The sequence below is a fragment of the Rissa tridactyla genome, chromosome 3 (genome assembly GCF_028500815.1).
Source record: "Rissa tridactyla isolate bRisTri1 chromosome 3, bRisTri1.patW.cur.20221130, whole genome shotgun sequence".
NCBI classification, from domain to species: Eukaryota; Metazoa; Chordata; class Aves; order Charadriiformes; family Laridae; genus Rissa; species Rissa tridactyla.
In genome coordinates, this window is record NC_071468.1 from 33,469,398 (window position 1) to 33,492,067 (window position 22,670).

A 22,670-nucleotide genomic window follows, 5' to 3' on the forward strand; every position below is an offset into this window, starting at 1 on the left:
CATTTATGTGGCCAATGGCTTTTCAAGTTTTGCAAAGGTCTTGGGCCAAGTGATAACACCTGGGAACAATTTTCATGTGGTAATTACGTTGCGTGAAGTTCTTTTCATTTTAATTAAAAGTTCTGCCTTACAACTTCATAAAAGATCCTAATTTTTGCCTTAACAAAAAAAAGTGACTGTAGTTTCTCTCTGACACTCATAATTTTTAAAATGTTTATTATGATGCCTTCTACTTGATCTCTCCTCTAGCACATATTTTTTTTTATTTACTACTACAGTTTGGCAATCCTTTTCTTAATGTTTCCTTTACATAACTGGGGAATCCCATGCGAAGACAGCGATGCTGATCACGTAACATGCTTGTGGATTTTGTGGTTTCTCCAGTCCTGCTTTTGGGCTGCCAGGAACCTCTTGCAGATGTATTTTCACTGAGCACTATACACGTTAGTAGGAAGGACTGCTTGAGGGCCATGTAACTTTCTGAGAGCAATCTCCCAAGACCATCCACTGGACATGATTCAAAGTTTTACAGATAGGTGTCTGGACACCTCCTAACCAAGGCAGTTCCTTTGCCATCCACATGTTCTCCTTTTTATTTTCTCATACTTTGTTGCCTATTTTCTACTTGTTTCCTTCCTCTTTCCCATTCTCCCTCCTCCCATTTCAACTATGTCTGCATGAGAAATTTCAGCTGGCTCATCTCAGCCCCTTGGTGTGTGGGCTCCAGCTGACAAACCTATACATCCCCAAATCCATAGTGTTGATGCAGTTGATATGGACAACTGTATTTTTGAGTGATCTCCTGGGGGGAGAGGGGCTGGAGCAGGCAGAAAGTAAGCTACCCTCCCAAAAAATGGTATTTCTAAGATGAATCACGGCCGTGCCATGAGTCCTTTGCCATGGTGCATAACACGTCACCCTAACCTGTCACTACATTTTCTTTCCCTGACCCATTTAACTCCATTTTCAGCCCCATTCATTCAAGTCAGTTGGGCTGCCTGCCTTCTGCCTTGCAGTGTGGACACGGGGGAGTGTGAACGCGGAGGAGCATGGACTTGTGCGCGGCTGTAAGCTGCTCCTGGGAAGAGCTTCATGAACACAGCAAGCTTCAAAAGAGCTTCTTGAACTAGATGATCTCCACAGGTCCCTTCCAACCCCTATCATTCTGTGATTCAGCCCAGATGAGATTTTGAGCATCTTGTGGAAAAATCACTAGCTGGGGTCTCCATCTTGCTCCCAAACTCGCAGGCACACATAGGTACAAAATGCATGAAGGGAGGGAGAGGCAGTTCTCGCTGTGGAGGATCTCTACTCCACATGCGTGGACACCACCTCAGGGAAGGGGCGAACCCCGCCGGCAGCCCTCCTTTCCCTTCTCCTCAGGGCCGCTGCCCGCCTTCCCCCCGTGCTTCGCCCGAGCCGGGGGCGGCAGCTCTCGCCTTCCCGCCTCGACGACGAGAGACTCCACTAAACCCGGCGGCTGTAGGGGAAAAGTAAAACAAAATCGAGGGACGCGACCCCCTCTTCCCTCGACTCGAGGAAAAACACGGTGGGGAAAACAAACACGCCCTCGGGCGCAGGAACCAGCCCCTGCTTGGGGGGATGGCGCCCGGGTGCCGGGCTCACCTCAGCGGCCCCCACGCCCGCTCCCAACGGCGGGGCGGGAAACGGGGAGGCCGCGACCCCGCTCCCCTTCCCCCAGGCGGCCCCTCACGGGCGGGCGATGGCCAGCTCCAGATCCGGCCACCGCTCTCCCGCCCCTCAGGGGGGCCGGCAGGGTGTCCCGGGGTGCTGCCGGCCCTCTCCCCCGGCGGCGGCCCCGCATGCGCGGGCGGGCGGGTGTGTGTGGGAAGGGGGGAGGAAGCGGGAGGGCACCAAATTCAAATCGCTGCTGAGGAGGGAGGGGAGAAAACCGGGGGAAGGAGGCAGCTGAGGGGAGCGGAGCGGAGGAGGGAGGAAAGGAGGAGGAGAAGGGAGTGGGAGGGGAGTGTGGAAGACTCTAAGGGAAGGCGGCGGAGGCCAGGCGAGGAGTCACGGCGGACGGCGGCGAAGGCAGAGGTGTCGGGGAAGGACAAGGGCGGTTTCGGGCACCCACAGCCGCAGCGCGGGGCAGCCGCCCCGGCCCGCCCGCCGCGCTCCGCCCTCCCTCCTTCCCTCCCTCCGGCACCATGGTGGACAGGGGCCCCTTGCTGACCTCGGCCATCATCTTCTACCTGTCCATCGGGGCGGCGATCTTCGAGGTGCTGGAGGAGCCTCACTGGCGCTCGGCTACCGACGACTACAAGCGGCAGAAGACGGAGCTACTCAAGCAGTTCCCTTGCCTGGGCCAAGAGGGGCTGGACAAGATCCTGCAGGTACGACAGCGGGGGCTGCGCCGAGAGCGGGGCCGGGGGGTGCCGGGGGGCGGCAGGTGCTGCCGGGCGGCCCGGAGCGGAGAATCCCGGGTGGGAGGGCGGTAGGAGCTGTCGGGCTAGAGATGCAGCCGCTCCCCGGGAAAACCCGACCGTAGCCGCCTCCTCACAAAGCCCGGTGCCTAAAACCGTCCCTCCAGCGGGAGTGCGGGGGAAAGCTCTTAATCATTCCTAACTACTTAATGACAGAGCGATTAAATGGGTCCGCGTTTCCTTCTTTCCCCCTCCCCCGAAGTGGCAAAGGAGCTGGGGGTTGATTTGGGCTCCAGCTGGCCGGCCCCGGGGCCCGGAGGAGCTCGGGCGGGGAGTGCGGTCCTGCCAGCCCCCCAGCCCCTGGCGCCAGCAGCCCTGAATGCGGCTCCTGTTCAGCCACCCAGGCAGGCTTCTTCTGCCTCAGTGGATGTTGTGTGACGAGGTAGGGAAGGTGAAGCCAAGAGTCTTGATCCTCCTCTGTTTGGGCTGATTTCCTTCCCCATCTCTTTTACTCTTTTTTTTCGTGCTGAATACTCGTTGTGTAAAAACAAAAAACCCCGCGTCTGAGGGTCCGGGTGCGGGTCCCGGAGGTCAGTCGGGGTACCCAAGGGAAAGGCTGAATGCCTGGCAGGGAGGGATGCTGGTAACTCTTGCCCTGTTACTTTTACTTGAGGAGAATGACTCCTTTCCAAGCCATAAGGAGTTCATAATCGTCCTGTCTTCGCTCATCTTGGCAGAACGCCTCTTCAAAAGTGATTATTAATCAATAGCGTGTATTAAATCATGAAGCAGTATCAGCTTGGTTTAGTGCCTTTTTATAGATGTAGTATCCAATGAAACGTGGTGGCAAGCGGTGATGAGCCATGAAAAATAGGCTGCCCAGATATGTGGGGCTCCAGTGGTGAGAATAAGTCATTTGGGACTTTATTTCAGAAATGTTTATGTTGACTAGATCTTCTGGTCATTGTGTTTTGGGTGTTTTTTTATATTTTATTTTTAAGTTCACTAAAAGTCTACTAAAATGCTAAAATACAGAACACTGGGAAAATGACTCATTAGTTCAATTGGTGTAATCAATACTGTGCAAGCTTAGAAGAGGAGATATGGTTCTTGATCCTAGAAGTTTGTGGCTTAAATTCTCTTTCTTCAGTTGGTGGCTGCTTTCTGTCTGCTTCAGATAGCAGAGCTTTCTGGTGGTAGTGTCCATATTGTTACCATCTTAGTACCCTGTTAAATGTGTTTTTGTGGTATACAGTGGAACGGGTGGGTGGAGGCTGGATGGATAAAGGGACGTTAGAAAGTGAAAGATATGTTATGTTTTTTGAGTATGCTTTTGCTGTTCTGGAATCTTACTGAAATCTTACTCAAGGCTACATCCCAAACCTGTTTTAACATCCTCAAGAGAAAACCCTGATTTGGATTGGGATGCATATTAAGCCTGACATGCTTTACTTACTGCAGCCATAATGCAGAATTTAGATTCTGTCTCAATTCAGGATGAAATTCATGTTGGTGTGAGGGAATTACTAGGTTTTGTTTGTTTTAGGTTTTTTTACCATGGCCCTTATCACAATTAATCCTGAAGCAGCAGAAAGATTGATCTTAACTTTTTTGTTGACATTTTGTGTTTTATTTGAACAGTTCATTAGAATAGACTGTACGATAGATAGAGCACACTGTAGAACGGCGATGGGTGCAGAAGCAGTGAGGAGAAAAAGAGTAGTATAAGGCAAACTATGACCAGATCAAAATACTTCGTTTGAGTATCCCTCCACAGCACAATGTGGAGGGCCTTCCCTCTTCAGTGCCTGTTAGCTGCTGGTGATATTTTCATATTCATGTGATTTCAGTTTTGCCTCTGTACTACTTCTAATCATACCTTACCTTCCATGTCCAGTCTTGCTGGTCTGGTGATCCCTCATAGATATTCTGTTGTCTTATTAAGTTAGCTAAAATGCATTTCCCCACCTCTGTTTTGTTCCTCTGAGTCTCTTCCATAGACTTCCTGAACTTTTTCTTGGGATTTTGCATGATTTGACTCATTTCTCCGCATTTCTCTGTTCTTGCCTAGCTCTTATTTCACTCTTACTGGTAACTGGAAATTTCACTGCCTGCTTTCTTCCAGACTTGTAGTTTTGTTCCTGTTCTTATTCAACTTCTATGTGAGTAGTGATGGGAAGGAGTGGCATTTCCTGCAGAGGAGCATGGCAGGGTGAAACTTAGCCTAGCTGAAGTTAACTGAGGTGGGGGGAATCATGTAAGGACATCAGGGTTTCATCCCAAGTAAGCTGTAAAGTATATCAGAAATAGTCTTCATAGTTGTCCTTTCTCAAACACTATCCATGCCGCTTCTGTTGGGTTCTACCGAATCTTTAAAACATTACTAACATCTGTTCTCTTTTGTCAAATTCTGATTGTCCTGCTTTCACGTTAAGCCTCCAAATTTATTCTCTTATAATACATCCAGAATGTTGTTGGTTTGAAAATGTGCATTTCCCCACCTCTGTTTTGTTCCTCTGAGTCTCTTCCATAGACTTCCTGAACTTTTTCTTGGGATTTTGCATGATTTGACTCATTTCTCTGCATTTCTCTGTTCTTGTGTCTTTTTTTTTTCTTTTAAATGGCCTTCAGTCTTCATCTTAGAGCCTTTTCTCTCACTCTGTTTGCAATCCCCTCTGACGCTCGTCTGACTCTACAGAGCCACATTGAGCTTTGCTCTAACTTCACTGATACTCTTTTTAATATCCCCTTAATATCCCCATTTAAAACACACTGGATAAAGATCTTCAACAAATATCACCAACTATAGAATTTTAAATAGTTAGTAAAAGGTAAGGATGCCAAGAAACATTCAAGTTGAACTAACAATACCAATTTTATTTCCAGAAGCAGCCTGAAAGGTGACAAGGACTGACTTATTCAGAGACCGATCTCTCTGCTGCCCTTGTTCCCCACCCAGGTTAGCTCATGTGTTCCTCTGAGTCTAATGTTAGCTGTAAATGCAATGGCTACAACGTTAGATCTGTTGTGCAGTCTTAACCACTTAAAAAGACAAGTACATTATCAGCACCGATTCTCAATTCACATACAGACTGGTATCTCTGTAGTACCGGTTTAAGTGATTATTAAGTGGGCTGTATTAGGTCAAATACTGTCTAAAACTTATAGTCTGTAATAGAGATTTCACCACACATTACAGTATAAACAAACCGCAATAAATGTCTTTTGAAATGTATTTAACACGCTTCCAGAAAACTCACAAGCTGAGTTACTGTAGAATATGCTAAAAGGAAAGCCTTTTTCCCCAATCCTAATAGAGAAATGCCTAAAAATAAAGTTGTTTAGAAACAGCTTTTAGAAGTCTCTTATATGAAGAATCCATTTGCTTTTGATTATTCTAAGTACCATATTACTCATCATAACTATAACGTGTAAAGAACTACTTAAACTCTTCTTGGAGTAATGCTACTTAGACCCTGATGTTAAAGGTGACTCACTCTGGACAGTGTATAGGCTGGTTGCTGCCTGCCCATGCTCTTCTGGGTAAAGCTGATTGCTCAAATGAAAATGTGGCTGAGATGCTTCACATGACAATTTCTGTAGGCCTCTGAAAACACTCAGCCACAACCATGTATTGACACAAGGAACCGTGTAATTTCTCTTTGCTATGTACAGTTACCTTGGAATAGAAATGTCTCATAACACTGTGGAATATCTGCAAAAATAAACATTTTTAATAGTGATGTAACTGCCATATTTATCAGCACTGTAGAATCTTAAAAGTAGTGTAACGCCTCTGCCTGTTGATAAAAGTCTGTGGCTTGTCCTTGCAACTTGCTGCTGTGGCCTGAAGTCCTGGGACTTTTTAGGAAGAAGGAGGAGGCTGAGATCCACAGTGATCCTTTGCCTCCCCTGCAGTAGGAATGAGTTTTGGAGACAGAAGCAAATGTAAGCAATTCAGTCATTTCCCTCTTCTCCAGTTCCTTACTTTTACTCTTTATTGCTCCATCCTGATTGTGAAATATCAGTTTAATGATAAAGGAGCTATTCATGCAAGGACAAGCCCTCTTGACCATCATGTCACTACCCACATGAGCAAAAGTTTTCAATGCTGGGCCACATCTTATTTACTGGGATGTCTCTTTTATTGGCCCACCGCAGTCATCAAAATAAATTAAATGCTTCCCATTGATAAATGTCAAGGCTGGTGAAAAGAAAGGGAAGAATTTGAAGATGAGTGAAAATGGTTACTTTCAAAACAGCAATAAAATGAAGAAAGAAACTGCTGGCTCCATTTAGGAGAAGCAGACAAACATACTGAGTATGAGAACAAATAAAGGAGGTCTTTATTTGAAAAGCATACAAGACTCTAAACAGGCTGGAGAGATAACTTTAGAAACCTAAATGTTTAGACTTAAAGCCCAGTGCTGTGAACAAACATTTAGAAGACGTTTAAGGAGAGCTTCTGCTAAGATATACATGGCACACAGGGGGGTTGTGCTAAAGGAAATAACAGTTAAGTGGCTTAGTAGTTGTTTCTCCCCTCTGTTTTTTAAAGCCAGGATGTGTTCTCCACTCACAAATACTGACAGGTGCATTTACAGGAGTTTGGTTTGTGTTTGAGGATGCTGAAGTTTGCTTCTAGTTTTGTTTATTCTTGGAGTTTGTCAATCTTATTATGAAACTTTAAAAATATTTGCTTATTCTGAGCACTGTGTCCCACAATGCTTTACATCCAAGCTGGTACCTCAAGGTTCAAATCTGTGCAATACTATTGAGAGGGTTTGCAAACTATAGTTTTCTTAAAAACTCAAGCTAGGATTTAAATCCTTTTCATTACTTCAACATTCAAGAAAGAGATTATGGCTGCTTCGTGGGGTGATGTGTTTTCCAATGTAAAGTTAGTACTCTGTGTTCTTTAGGAGATGCGTAAATGAGGTTCTAGACTACTAAGGCTTGTTTGGTTGATCTCTAACATCCCGATCCCTTCCATCTAAGGTATTGAAGGTGGTGGGGGAAACAAATAGAAGACTGGATTCCTTAGTTGGAATACCAGATGAGCTGTCCCTTTCAAGAGTAACACTTCTGCATGGGCTGAACAAAGTAAAGCTGATGAGCTATCAGACAAGAACAAGTGACTGCCAATGGAAAATCTTTGCCAATGGAAAATGTTAACTGCAAAATTAACAACTACATCTAATACCTGTCCTATAAAAACTTGACAGTGTAAATTAAGGCTTATGCCTGAGAAATAGGTATTGCTAGTTTTTTCAAATGTATATCTTTAGTTATGCACCCTGTGCATTCAGAAGGGATGAACTGAGATGACCACTTGTCCACAGTACTCTGGCATCTCAGACTATAAGTTATGGATATTGCCACCGCTGCGTCAGGAGGGGAAAACTGAGTATAGGCAGTACTACGTTGCCCCGCAGCTTTTCTATGTCTGTTTCTACATGCAAAATCATCTGTAAGCAGGCATGCTTTTCTGTTGTGGTTTGGGTTTTTTGTTTGGTTGGTTTTTTTCTTTTTCCCTGTTTAACCATTAAATTATTTAAACTTTCTTGGAACATGGTTAAACAAAACTGATAGTGCATACGCTGCAACTCTCTGCTGATGGAGCAACAGCAATCGATGAGAAGTTAGAATTTTCCTGGTTTCTTTTTTCCTGCTATGGACTTAATCCTTGAGTACTTGTGGTATGTTGTCTTTCTGTTACTTTAGGACAGAATGTTCGTATTACCTGACGTGTAACCTTCTGCTATTAGGTGTGTTTTCTGGCAAGCTCTCCTCTGGAAACCATGTCACGCAAGAAGATTTGCAGGTTATCAACAGCTCGTTGTCCTATAAGATCTAGGAACCCCTGCTTTGGTTCATGCTGTATGTATGGTTATTGCAAGATACCTTCTGTAGCCAGTGAAGAGACAGTGAATGATGACTTTGTACGGATTTCCTTATTTAAATTGAATTGTTGATTTTGCTACAAATACTAATTAAAAAAAAAAAAGAAAGTATTGTTTTGCTTTTCTTTGAATGCTGTTGACCTTCAGAGCAATTGCATTTCATGCTGGTATTGCAAGTAGATGTCAACATCATAACATACAACCAGAAACCAGCTGGATTGCAAGTGGCAGTCAATAGTCTGATTAGCAGGGGAGCAAGTGAGAATGCTTTTGCATATTGGTGCTATAGACCTGCTGATCACAGTGCCTGTAGTTGCAAGGATTTTGTTTTGTGCTGATGCTTGTATGATCCTATGAATTGAATGCCTATGAGCAAGTAGTTGAATTTCTTCATGGAGTACGTCTTTAGGTTTTGTTTAGTTCAAAATGAGTTCAACTCATAAGCTCTGAGTCTGCTTTTTAGTATGAAGAAAAAAACCCAAACAAAAACCCCAAAACAAAAAAAAAAACCCAAACCATGGTAGCAGGGTACAACTGGAAGAGTTGCACTTAAAACACCACTGTGGTCACACCTGAAGCTCTTCATGGTGCTACAGACATCCTCAGGAGACCCACACTTAGAGGCAGATTGAAAGCCTAAAATATGGCATGCAATACACACTCTACATTTTTACTAGCTCTATTTATTGAAGGGATGGCTTAGGCTTGAAGGCATAAATTCATCTTCATTTATTTCCTCGCTTTGTTCTGATTCAGGTTCTTCAACAGCACTGCCAATTCTAGTGTTACTAGCTCTTTTCTTTAAGACACCAAGTTCTTTAGCTGGTAGCTTCATGCTGGCAGTCTGTTTTCTGGGTCCACCCATCTTATTTTATCGTGTCTTTTTTTTATTCGTGATCTTAGATATTACTGTGTTAATTACGTACTTACCAACACTTCAATTGTTGGCAGGAGAGATCCCTCTCCTTACCACAGCACAACAGTGTTGTGTGAACTCTAGAGGATCAAAGGCACTGTTAGGTGCAAAGTAGCTTCTGAAATGTTTTAAACTCAAAGCTTGTACCCTGTTTTCTTAAGAGAAAGAAACATGAGTGATGAAAAGGGAGGAGGAAACTAATAATAGGCTGTATGTCATAGCCTCTGTTGAATCTGAAATCAAGTTCCTTTTCTAACAATATGTATATTTGCAGTGTTTCTTGTGATGGACCTGTTTTTCTAACCCCTGATCTGGGATCGATTGCTACAGATCAGCCTATCTGTAGGAATATATTTCTGCCTTAATGAAAAGGCAGATGCGGATTGTGATTGAGCAAACTGGCAAATACTAAATTGACTTTGTTTTGTGCCGACATCTTACAAATATTGTGTAAGCAGGTTCCAACTGCTGAGAAACAAAACCCAGACCTGTGTGTCTCTTTTGAGGTTGCAACAGGTGCAAAAAAAAAAAGTGCCAGTTGGACCTATCCCAGGTCTCTGAACTCTGATCCTTCTTAACAGCAAAGATATCAGTTATGTAACATAAATTTGAATTCTAAAGTAAGTCATAAGATTGTCAGATAATGGCAAGCTAATGAGTGATAGCTAATGGAACTTGAAAATAATTCTGCAAAGGGTTTTGAAGGTCCTGAGGTGGAAAGCATAGTCAGATATGATACAGTTTTTTTTGGTGGCTTAGTTAAAATACCAAATCCATCAGTGATGACTTCTGTCTGTGACCTCCAAGTGCTCATATTGCTGCTCCTCTTTCCTACTTTCAACTGACTCCAAGGGAGTAAAAAAACTTTGGAGAAAAGTTACTCAAGAATCAGGTGTGGTCCTGTGCTGTAAGTACGTTTGTTCTGGCCTATGAAGGATGTGAGGCTGATGAGTCTCCTCCAGGCACCAGAGAAACAGGGGAGGTGTTTGGAGCCAAGCAGCTGTATGAAGAGAAGGGGTCTAATCAAACTCACTGGTGATACTGACTTCTCCCACAGCTTCTCTTGCATCCGTCTGGCTGGAACCCTCACCCTACCACGTGCTTGGCTGTTACAGTTGCTGCTAACCAGCTTCACAGACTGTAATGCAAATATGTTAAAATCAGGTTCAATAGTTGAACTATGATAACTTGCCAGTTAAGTTAGAATTTCAACCTTCAGGCCTGTGTTAAGTGGTGTGTACGTGACTGCAGAGGGCAGTTCTGTAATCAACGCTTGCCTTGTTGGCACAAGGGGTTTTGAAGGGCATTGGGGTTTATGTTTAGAAAATCATTTTATATCTTACTGGCATCGGTGCACTCTGAAAGCTTTTCAGCTGTGTTGCTACCAATTTGCCCCTTTAAAATAATACTTCCATGTTTCTGACTTAATTTTTTTTTTATGTCTTTTGTAGTAGAAGAGAGAAAGAATGAAAAACTTTGAAGTTGGTTCTATTGTAGCAACAAAAGCAGTCGCTAACTTTTTTGTGTCTCTATGTGATTTGTTACAGTAATACTAGATTTTCAAGGTAGTATCTTAGCTGGATTGTGACTGTAGGGTAATTGCACGTTTTCATGAAGCTGCTACAGTCTCTGTGAGGTCCTAAAGCTGTCGACTTGATTAATGAAATGAGCATAGATGTCTTTATCTTACATTTAAGAGAAGTAAAATATAGTTCACACTCTGAGAGTGCCTTGGCTTTATGTGTTAAGAGTGCTTGCTCAGTTCTGCTACAATTAGACAGTTGGTTATTTGGACAGATGTTCCCACAACTGTGGCTGCTAGTGTTTCCTAGCAGAGAAACACTGCAATGAAGTAGTTTCACACTAGGCATTGGCTAGGTGCTTTCAGCTGAATTCTGTGCATCTTTCTTAAGAAAATAATCTCACCTGCTTGAGGTAACTGCAGCTTTTCTGTGATTTTGATGACTTTTTGAGCATCTTGTATGCTGAGCAGCTTTTCAGCTTGAGGGTTCTCTACTTAGCAATGTGCAAATGCTTCCCCTGCCTCAGCTTCTAAGAAGGTAATAGATGCCTGCTGAAGGGTTAGAGATGTCAGCCGCAGGAAATCCAGGCTAGGAAGGAAGAGCGTGGCAAAGAGAAGACAGCAACTATAGCACTTCTGCCACTGATCCTTCTTCCCTTTAATACAGCAGCAAGATAGGAGAGTGGTTTGGCTTTCAGACATCCTCAGGGATGGGACAGTTGAGAAGTGGCAGGGCACAGAGTCTGTTAACTACCTGCCACATGTCAATGCTGTACATTATTCTTTGCCTTCAGCTTGCCTCATGTTAGATGTTTAGTAGTGACCTGCAAATATATGGGAAACTTTATGGATCTGGAAGTGTGCACAGTTTGGTTGTCTTAAAGTTGGAATAACTTTAAGATATAGTTATTGCTTTATAACTATAAAGAAAGGCAAGCATAACTTGCTTTTTTGCTTACTCAAAACACTTTCTACAGGATATATGCAACGACTTGTTTACTATCATCAGTTTTTGCCCAGGAACTGAATGTCATATGGGATTGAAAAGATTATTGAAGAATTATTGAAGCAGTATCTGCTCTGCTTTTTGTTAAAGTTACTGCTTGGAAGCTCTCATGGGAAGAAAGCCCTTTCTGTTTACTTAGTAATATAGTGGTGAACATAATAAAATAGCAGAAGATTGTGTTCCAGTGTGCATGTTTTGCATGTGTGGTTTTTTTAATGTTAAATGGGGTTTGTGTGTATGCTGACATAACTGTGTTTAAGAAATATTCTAATGCATAGGTTGCTCTTACCAGCAAACTAATGCTTTTACCAGTAATTCACTTACCCAGCAGAAGAAACAAGATAGACTGGGCAAGTTATGCCATTACAGGTCTGAGAGTGTCTAGATCTGACTGTTTCCCAGCACGCTTATCCTAGTTACTGATCACGCTTCTTCATGTCATGCTGTAACTGTGCTGGCAGATCTCTATCTATGTTTGAAAACATTTGTCCAGAGCAGCTTCCGCTCCCTCCCCAGTCCTCCTCAAAGATCAGTCTTGAGCTAATCTAGTGCTGAAGGGATTTGTAGTAAGTACCATAACAAAATTCTGTTTTAGCTTGAGCCCTGGATAAAGCTGAATACATAGTAACAGAAATCTCAAAGCAAATGGTGTTTCTGTGTCAGGTTTTCCCCCCTCCTTACTCCCCTTAACATAAACCCATCACCTTGCTATTCATACAAAGCATCCTGTCCGTGTTGGTGTTGGAAGCCTGCCTTGCCTCCTCCTCTTGCTGTCTGATGGACTAATGGAGAGAGACCAGCATGGTTGAGGTGATGTGAAGTTTTTGTTTGGCCCTGGAAACCTTGTTGTTTGTTTGCCCTAACAAGATGAGTTAGCAAAGGTTCTACCCTCAAAGAGTTACTAAGCCAACAGTGTGACTCTTGCTCCTGCTCTGCAGTTCAAAAGTCTACTTGATTAAAAATGTCATTATACTTAGTACTCTGCTCCACCCAAGCCTAGTCATTTTTAGTTTTGTTTCATTGATTTGATGCTGTTGTGAAAAACAAGATTTTTTCATTCTAGCATGTGTAAGCTTACAGAACTGTCAGACAAGTAACAGTTGTTTTACTGGGACCTGCCTCTTTTTTTTTTAATTGTTTCTCCTTAAGATAGGTTGTTAAAGATGCATGATGCTACTAGTACGCTTTGGCAGCAGCTTCTAGTTTGTCTTCAGAGAATTAAGACCTTTAATGTTGTATTGAAATTCGGGGATGAAATACAAAAATGCTTGTGAAACAAAAAGCCTTCAACATTTCGGTCCTAGCTACTGAGAAACAAACTCCAAACAATTTTTAGGGTGTTCTAACAAAGTGACTTTCTGTAAGTTTCTTAATCTGAAGCATGTTTTTATGCATGGCTATAAATGAGAGAGAGCATAATATGCTTCTCAACGCAATGTTACTTTATGCTGCCATTCATTCACTGAGTTGAAAAGCTTATTTAGGCCTCTGTAACCAAAGTTGTCAAGCTTGGATCACCTGTGGTTTGACTTGTCCTAATGAACTATTCTTATATACTGAAAGCATGGGGGGCAGGGGGGAAGCTTCATCTTAAACTCAGCTTCCCCTTTTACTTCTCCTGTGTAGTATCAAGGCTTTTCTGTCCAAATACTCCAATTTATACCATTTTATGGGTGGGTGAAAATCTGCAAAGATTAACTAGATTGCTGGGTTGCTGCTCCAGGTCTTGAGATCTTGTTTGAATATGAGGGGGGGGTGGGGGGGAATTGCAACACCTCAAAGATATGGTCAAACCCCTCCCCATCTAGTAAATTAATCTTGGTAAACTGTTTTTATTGACACTAGGATTGTTTTGGTTTAATTTAAATCTACTTAAATCAATTGCAGCTAAACTGAAATATATTATTTTGGAAACTGAGACTGCTGCATGGGTTAGCATCTGCTTATGCAATAGGTACCAACTCTGTTGCAATAGTCTCCTGTAAACATGGTCTGGTTCTAACCCTGCCTAACGTAGGTCACCAACTGGTGTGCGGGCTTGATTAAACTCTTGACTCTTCTGCTTCCACTTTCTTATCTCTAAAATGGGGACAACAGCATTTTCCAAAGCCTTTTTGAAGACCAGTTGGCTACATTAGTCACCGTGTATGTATTCAGATAGGAAGGAAGCCTAATCTGCTATTATAGATTATTCCAACTTCTTAATTTCAACTGATGCAACATAAAAGTTGTTGAAATACTCTTTTTTCTTTTTTTTTTTTTTTTTTCCAACCAAGGGAAAGTGTGTTATAAGCATATTGGCACAGAAGCCCTCAAAATTAAGCTGTATTAGTGAAAGCTATGAAATCGTCTGATAGGTTTTATTTCTGAATGAGAGTAATTTGAGGCCAAAGAAAAGTTGGGGCACTCAGCATCTGCAGAACAGCTGCAGTTCTCATGCAGCAGTAACCTTTAGTTAATTTGTCTTCAAAACATGTCTATGTGGAACTTGGGAAAGTGAAAAGGAAACAGTTCTATAATTGCATTAATCACAAGAGCAAGGGAATGCTGGTAAAGCACTGAATATGCTTTTCATCAAAATAGTTTATTAACTAGTTCATTTAACTGGAATCCAGTCCTGAAATTAATAGGGGAAAAAATCCGTATCAACTATTAAATTCTGTAGTCATGATCTGCCAAAGAAGCCAGATGCCTCTTCAGAACTGTTGGTGTTTACATCCATTGCACATAAGTGGAAAGGAGAAATACAGTTAAGCAGCATTAGTTCATTCAAGCATAGGATCTGCAAGTATCACATATAGGTAAACTTCAGCATTCAATTCTGCAATGACAAAATAGTTCCAGTTAACTAATTTGCTGATTTATGAGTTTCACTTATTATTTAACTCTGCAGAAATCCACAAAAAGGAAATAACCTTGTTGATCTCTTTCCATTAATATCCCTCACATTGTTTGTCCTATGAATTATGACTTATAGGAAAATTAACTGTCCATGCTATACGTCATACACAAGCAAGTCTTAAACAGTGCATGCTGTAAAAATATTGATGTGCCTCCAAGAGGTTAATATCCCTACAAATTAGAACTTTTTTCCAGAGGAAACAGTAACACCTATTTGTACTGCAGAATGGAAGTAGAGCTCCATTTGTTCAAATGAGTTTTTTTTTCTTACGGGCTCTTACCACCTAAGTATCAATTATGACTTGACTTCACGTTTCATTCTAAAATAGAACATATTCCAAAACTTGGGGGTTTATTGCAGAATTAATTCATTCTCTTATTACAATAGTCATCTTTTTCACATATCTGGGCTGAGAGGTCACTAATAAAGCGTGTCGCTAGCTAGTTGTTATGGCAAAGAGAAGGTTAGCAGCAGGACAGCAAGGGCTGGTAGTGAAGGGAAGCTTAATAATTCAACTGTAATGGTTCAATTTCCCACAACCCCTCAAAATTCACCATGTAGCAGCTTATGACTGCTTGATTTCTAATCAAACAGTGGCTTTAAGTTCTTCTGTGCTTTCTCTTAGGGGCTTGATTTCATTTCTAAGAATGAAAACTGCCAATATAGCCATGAGAGAGATCATTATTACACACTTAAGGTACAGCAACAAATATTTGTGAAGACTTGGCTACTCACAGTTTTTCTGTCAATGCAATGTGAGTAATGCTGGCTTGGCCTCAACTTGCCTTGGTAAGGAGGAAGGAGTATGTGCTTAGGTCCAACCTTGTTTGGGCTGAACATGCTTTTGTGACCTTATTCTTGAATTTACTGCGTGAAAACTGAAGCCTCAGACTTGGGGCATTCCTTTCGGTAGAGGTAGTTTGGGAAAGCAATGGGGAGTTTCCATGAGGATGGGTGAAAAAGGCAAAACACAGAACTTGTTGCAGACCATGAAATCAATAAGCATTATCCAAATCCCAGCTGGGCAGAGCACAACAGGTTTCCACAAACACATGTACAGAGTGTGAGGACTCTTTAGAAAACGCTTATGTGTCTTTTGACTGAAAATTTCTCAAACTGCCTATTTTTAAAATACTGTTTTGTAAAACAGAGGTTGATGATGGCAAGCTGCAAGGATAAATGTAACTCTTGCTTTGCTTTTTACAAAACAAAAGATCAAAGAGCTACCCTTCTTCACTCCCCTCCTCCCCACATGTCCACCTCTCCCAAGTTGTGTAGCGTTTCTGCTGCAATCCTTGATTACTGTTGTGTTTCCATTATCAGCTGGAATATTTTCATGCAAAATTTGCTTAATCTGAACAAGATAGCTCATGTGTTATGTCTGTAGCTGTAGACGTAATAGCCATCTGTAAACCTTCAGTAGGGCTTTGTACAAGTGCAAATGATCACTACAAAATCACTAATCTTGAGTTGTACTTCTCTTAAATGGGGCCTTAAGATGAGGCTTCACAAAATCAGTAGGGCAATGTGTCCATTTTGTAGAACCACTAGTGTACTCAGTAAAGGAAATGACATATATTTTATGATGCTCAAACCTTATTGAAAGACCTTTTTAAAGTCTTGCTAGAAGTCTGCCAGGAAAAAATATAAATCAAGCTGGTGCTGCAAAAGTTTTGTTGTTCTATTTATCAGTACAGTTGTTTCTTTCCAAGTAATTTGTTTTGCTCTAGCATTTATCTCTCCCCTACTCTGCATCATGTCAGTCCTTGAGGAAGAACTCCTGTGTGCTTTTGAATGGTGCCACAGAAAACGGTGAATTTGTTTACTCTTTCTCACAACTTCTGTCTGAAGAACTCTCTTACTAAGAGGATTTTACTGTAGGACAATAATATGCTCCCCAATGCATTATAATTGTAGTAAGGATTTCAGATCCAAAATCTTACCTGTAACACCACACTGTAGAAATAGTTGTTAAACTAAACCACTGTTAGGCTGGATCTTGCTTTAGATGGGGGGGGTGGGGGGTGTGTTCATCTACACTACCATGCTGAATGTTTTGATTTTGATTTGACTTTGATTTGCATAGGTTGAGAACCTGTTTTAATTTACAGCTTAATTTCATTCACACTGAGGTTTTTTGTTTTGTTCTTACACCAAGACTGGGGTTTGATTTAAATGGATTTTGTGGTCTTACATTATAATTTCTGATTTAGTACAAAAGAAATCAGTGCTATCCCCTCTTAGCCTTTATTTTTGCAGTATAAATTGCTTTGGCTGACCCATAATAGTCTCCTCATTCTTCTAGCCTTTGTCTGCCACTTCCCATTTCTTGATGGAGTATGACCAGAATTGTAGAAATCACGACAGTGCTTTGCAGAATGACAGCAAGACATCAGGGAAGGAATTTCAAGCATCTTGCAGTTCCTTGAAGTTCTTCCCCTTTTGTTTTTATTGATGTGCTTCTGTGGTTGAGACGCCTAAATTGTATGACTGGACTGATGAGATATAATATTCCCCCTTGCACTTTCTGCTGTAGGTTATAATAGCACTTTTATGGCAGAGAATGGGAAAGGAGAGGCAGAATGAATTGCAGTGGGTGACTAGGGCATTTTAAAAGCTGTCTTTCAAAATAACCAATTTTTGAAACATGGTTCATTAAGATATGTTATTCATGAAACTGAAGTAGTAATGATTTAGTGTACAATTGGCCACGACTGTTTGTAGGCCTCTCAAATCAGCTGAGCAATAAATGTTTGAAAAAGTGTTTATATGTTGAAGGCATGTCAAAGTCTATAATGTCACCAGTACCAAGTACATTACCCAAGTACATGGGTAATATGAATGAAAGGTCTGGTGCCATCCTTGCTAATGACTGAAATGATGCCGGTAAAGGGCTCTAAAAGATACAGCCAGTGTGCCAGCTGGTGGCTCTGTCGTTACGTTTTATTTTAAGCTTACAGCACTGCTGGGGCTTATCACAACCCATGTGCTACCTGTATAAAACCTTATCTTCTCAAAATAAAATTGATGACAAAACCTATATTGCTTTCAAGGGCAGTAAGGTCCAATTTCAGGATACAGAATTCTGGACCTCTGCTTTTACTTCAGGCTAATCAAAGGGAGAGATTCAGTTCATAGCATAGACTGAAGCAGGCAATTGCAGAAACTAGATACATTTTACTCTGTATTTTGCTACTCTGTTCTCTCTTTTGGAAGGATATAATTCAACTAAGTCAGATGGTTTTCCAGTGGTTCCCTTGTACAGGCAGGCATTTTCTGGTTTTTTTTTTTTTTTTTTAAAACAACACCCTTTCCTGGAACTACTGTTTTTCTATTAATTTTCAGATACTGCAGAAGTTGGGAAGCTAAGAGGGTTAAGTGGTACATTTGTTCCTCGCCCACTTGTTTGTCCCACAGGAGATAATTCTCTTGTCGTGTCAATGGTGATTATTTCCCAGGATATTTTCCATTAACTTCAAAACTCTCAGCCCTTGTTCTCCATGCCAAGGGACAAAAAAAAAAACCCAAAACAACCAAACCCAACAAAAACAAAACAAACTGAAAAAGAGTGCACTTGCATCTTGGGAAGTGTCATGTCCTCAGGCAAGCTCTCTCAGTTAGGTTTATTACTCAGCTGTAACTTTCCATGCAAAACTCAAAAATACCAATACATTTTGTGAAGCTTGTGCTCATCTTGGTGGGAATGAAGAGAAGATGGTGCTAGTTACCAGTGCTGATTGAGCAGGTAATCTTGCAGTACATTACAGCAATTCTAAGACACTGTTTCTCCAAGTAGAAGCAACCTTAAGGACTTATTGTACCTAGAGTAGAATTCATTGCTGTCATCAGCATTTACATCTATATGAACTACTAAAATGGTCAGCACATGTATATCTGGTTTTATTTGAGGGGGGAGTGGATGGAGGCAGGGGGAGGGAGGAGAGAATAATATTCAATATATCTAATGCTGGCACTATAGAAGTGCCCAAGATATTTATCCTCACTTCTTCTGTATCCTGTTCATGCTTTGTCTAATTTTGATCATCTTTCAGAGCAGGGAGTAGCTGGCACAATTATTTACCTTCTCTGTTCCCAAGCAATAATATGGAATTAATTTGGCTGTAGACTCACAAATTGTTTCCACTGGACCGTGTCCTGAGGCCTCCAGACTCATAAATATTAGCCACAATTAAATTTTTTATGAGACTTTCAGGTTCAAGCATGTATGAAGATGGCTCTTTACATCTCTAAACTCATGATTTATTGCATGGCCTTCAGATAACAAGCTAAAACCCAGGGTGGAGGATGTATCTTCTAATTTTGCATGTAAAAACCTTTCCCCCCCTTCTTGTCTCTGGTTAGAGACAGAAATAGCTCTGGTTAGAGCTATTTCTGGTTAATAAATTGAGATTGGGCTTGAAAAGCATGACTTCTTCTGACCATTATGGGTTAATTAATAGTTTGCCTTTCCAAAGGATCACTTAATCTGGTTAAATTGTAATTGAAAAACAAGAAAACAAATGAGCATTTCAAAGAATGAAATAACAAGTTTGATCTGGGACAATTTGATCTCTGACAAATGTACCTTCTCTACCCTGTCTCTTTTAGCCAGCTAGGAAGCAAAGAGAGTAAGAGAACACAGCGGCAAGAAGAGATGAGATGCCTGTAGTACTGTCGTTATCAGCAGGTTAAACAAATTATTTTCTCTCTTCACTGGGTTGTCAGTGTCAGCAGTTATGGATTAAGAAATCTCGATGCTCGGTCCCTGTTACAAATTTATCTTTTCAATACTGTTCCCACACACACATTGCACTTGCAAAAAGGTAAAACGAAAGCCAGGAGCAAAAAACAAACCAACTGAAGTGCCCAGATTTATTTAAGTCTCCACTCTGTTCCTTTTGAGACTCAGTCCATTGAAGAACTTCCTGGTTGTTTAACATGCATAATTGGTGGTGTGTTAAAATAATGATGCCAGAGGGGGAGAAAAAAGTGCTGTCATCAATGCTTGGGAGAAGGTGGGAGAAAACTCTCTTCCACTTAGCAGAACAACAGAAAGAAGGTCTCTTCTGCAAGGTCAGGATGGAGTTTTAGGCCACTAGCCAAATAAAGGTAGAGACCTGCGACACTACTATCTTTTCAGTTTCATTTATGATGGCATTGCATCCAAACACAGGTGCTTTTGAAAAACTTCACCCACAACATTTTTGGAAAGTCCTGAAGTCTGTCTGCAGTAGTATGATAACCCATAGTGAGGATGCTCTTGTTAAATCCTCTCTGTACATACAGGTTATTCTGGGATTGGGTAGTGTGAATTTTAAAAAGAACAGCTAACCTGATATAATTTGAGGCACACATAAGAATTCATTGGCTTATTCAACAAACTGTCTCTTTTGCAGAGATATCCTAGAGCTCACTGTTGAGCAGTTCCAGTTTGCTTTGGGATATTTCTGTGTTCTTCCTCAGTTCTGAGCACCTAAATAAACCTCAGATGAAGTTTCCTCAGAACTACACTAAATAGCAAATATTTTCCAGTTTAAAAGTATGTGTGTAGGGCTAAGGTGTGGATGCTTTCTTTGCAGCAGAGTGATGCAGTTATTTAGTCAAGAGTATTTTCCCTCTCTTGAAGACCACTTCTGTGTTCTGTAGAATGTTGTACGCTGAACTGTGTTTAGTGCTCTCATCTTCAGGTGTTCTTACTAGATAGTCTGTTCTGCTCTCCTGGCTAATCAGTAAAATTATCAGTAAAAAAGCAGCTCTAATCCATGGCTTTCTTCAGAGCATGTACTTAATTACTTTCATTGAAATCTGGTTTCAAAGTCCAGTACAAGGCAATGTATCCCACTCTGTGCTTTTTCCACCTAATAAAACTAGCACGGCTGTGGTTTTTTTTTTTTTTTTTTTTTTAAGTGCTAGGCATATTGAAGTCTAGGAACAGGAGTTTCCACAATACTTTACAAAAAAAAAATTAATAAAGCATTGTGATAGAATGGCCTAATTAAGAAATTAAGACTAAGACACATATAAAAAGCTATCTGGGTGTGCTGTATTCTAAATTAACAGACAGAAACGATGTCTGGTTTACTGTCCTGTTGCATAACAAAACTATGCAAAGTGAAAACCAGGCATGTATTTACGTGCATTCTTTATATATCAGGCTTAGATGCAGGGACAGCTCTGTATGAAGTGGCATGTGCTGGAGGCTCTATTAGGTAAGAAAAGGTATGCTTAGATGGAAGTCCAAGTTGCTGACAGACTAAAGTTAAGTGTAATGAAGGGAAAGCAATAGAATGTCTTGGTTCTGTAATTCATTTCTGCATTGAGAAGCACTGTTGCACGAATAGAATGAAACACTGAGAAGTTGCCTGGGTAAATGAAGAATCAACAAAGTAGGTAAACTTTTTCTGCAGAGCAAGTTCAATCTTGTTTTATAATCTTTAGGATAAAATGTGGTATTTACAGTACATTTGACCTATATATGTACCTTTCTATTTTGTATGCTAAGATATTGGTGGATCATTTAAAGTCACTTTTAGCAAATTTAAATAAGTTTTATAATTGGCTTCTTAAAAAGAAACACTGATATGTCGAAGCAGTTAAAAAGAAGAGTTGAGGATTACTTAAAGCTCTCCTTTCTCTGAAGACTGGAAAACTGACAAGATAACATTCTATCTGCTGTATCAGTAGGAGTGTGAAAATACCATTTCATTCTGGATTAAATCTTGCTGTTGCTGGAAAGAAAACCATCCCCTGAAGTATGTAAACCCATATTTTGCCAGGGTTTTTTTTTTCCCAAGTGGTAATTTTCAAAAGTTTGCCCTTTGATAGGAACTGTATTTTAAGACTAAACTGTTGATTGAAAAACGCAAAATATGTTTTTACTTGCAATAACACTTAATTCAACAATTTTATAAATGCAGCGTATGACAGCAAGGGGAAAAATTGTCCCCTGTTACTTGTAGTTGATCTATGTAGGAATGTAAACACTGGGACTAACACTTGCTTTCCAGGGTTTGATTTTTATTTTTGTTCTAGTTCAGTTCATAGATAAGGGGAAAGGAATCCTGTATACCCGTATTGATCTTTCTAGCTTTTCAGGTAATGTTCATGTATGCTTTTGGTTAGGTAACAAAGCTACATCTGTCAGCACCAAGCGTGAGGCTTGCAAGATTTTTATTCTTTTAGAAGTCGAAGTTAAAATTATTCCCTCAATGACTATTGATGTTGGACTAGATGATCTGAAAAGTCCCTTCCAACTGAGGCAATTCTATGATTCTACGACTACTTCCTATTTTTTGCCTGAGTTTCAACCTCGGCCTCGTGGTAGGTGGCTACTGGCCATAACCCCCTTGTGCTATTAGAAACAAGCTGTTTCTGCCTCAGATTTTACAGTTGTTAAAATAGACTGTACAAGTTCTAGGGTTAGTGAGAGTCTTGGAGAACCTAGCAACTCTTGGTATAGGCCAGCTGGGAAGAGGTGCTGTGCGCAGTGGTTGGATTAACTCCTATATGCTCAGTTGATCCGGAATCAGACTTGTGTAGTCAACTGATGTCCTCTTTAACAAATGTGGAATTTATTAAATCCCACCATCCTTCTCTAATGCAGGTGCTGCTGACTCATATCCTGCACCTTGTGCCCCAACCACCTTCCAGCTCCACTCTCAGCGTAGGTCAGTAAAGGCCAGTAAAACGTTCACAGGTTAGCAAGGCACAAGGGTGTTGCCTGTTAGACTCAGACAATGTGGTTCACTCGTCTTATTTTTCTTTCTACAAAAAAGGTCGCAAACTATTCCCCGCCGAAGTGAAGTAGGAAATCCAGGACTCAGCTAAAAGACTTCTTTTTACATCTGGCGTGGTTCTTGTCCGGACAAACATGAAATTCATATTGCAAGCACAGATAATGCTGAGAGGGAAATGAGAGGTCAGCTATCCTAAGTCCTGCTGGTTAGCGTAGTCCTGCGGAGACTGTCAAGTGGCTAAGGCAGCCTGAAAGGCTTGTTCGCTTGGCCCTGTGCACTGGCCCTGGTCATATGCCAGCAC

At 41.3% G+C, this 22,670-nt stretch overlaps 1 protein-coding gene across 1 annotated transcript in view; it reads left to right on the plus strand.

Moving 5' to 3' along the window:
- The first annotated feature begins 1,935 nt into the window (after window positions 1-1,935).
- The window catches only part of KCNK5 (potassium two pore domain channel subfamily K member 5), a 38,432-nt gene continuing 17,697 nt past the window's right edge, over window positions 1,936-22,670 (plus strand). Inside the window, exon 1 of the mRNA XM_054195459.1 lies at window positions 1,936-2,354. Coding sequence (XP_054051434.1) covers window positions 2,169-2,354 — 186 coding nt within the window. The 5' untranslated portion in view covers window positions 1,936-2,168. The remainder of the gene's footprint in view (window positions 2,355-22,670) is intronic.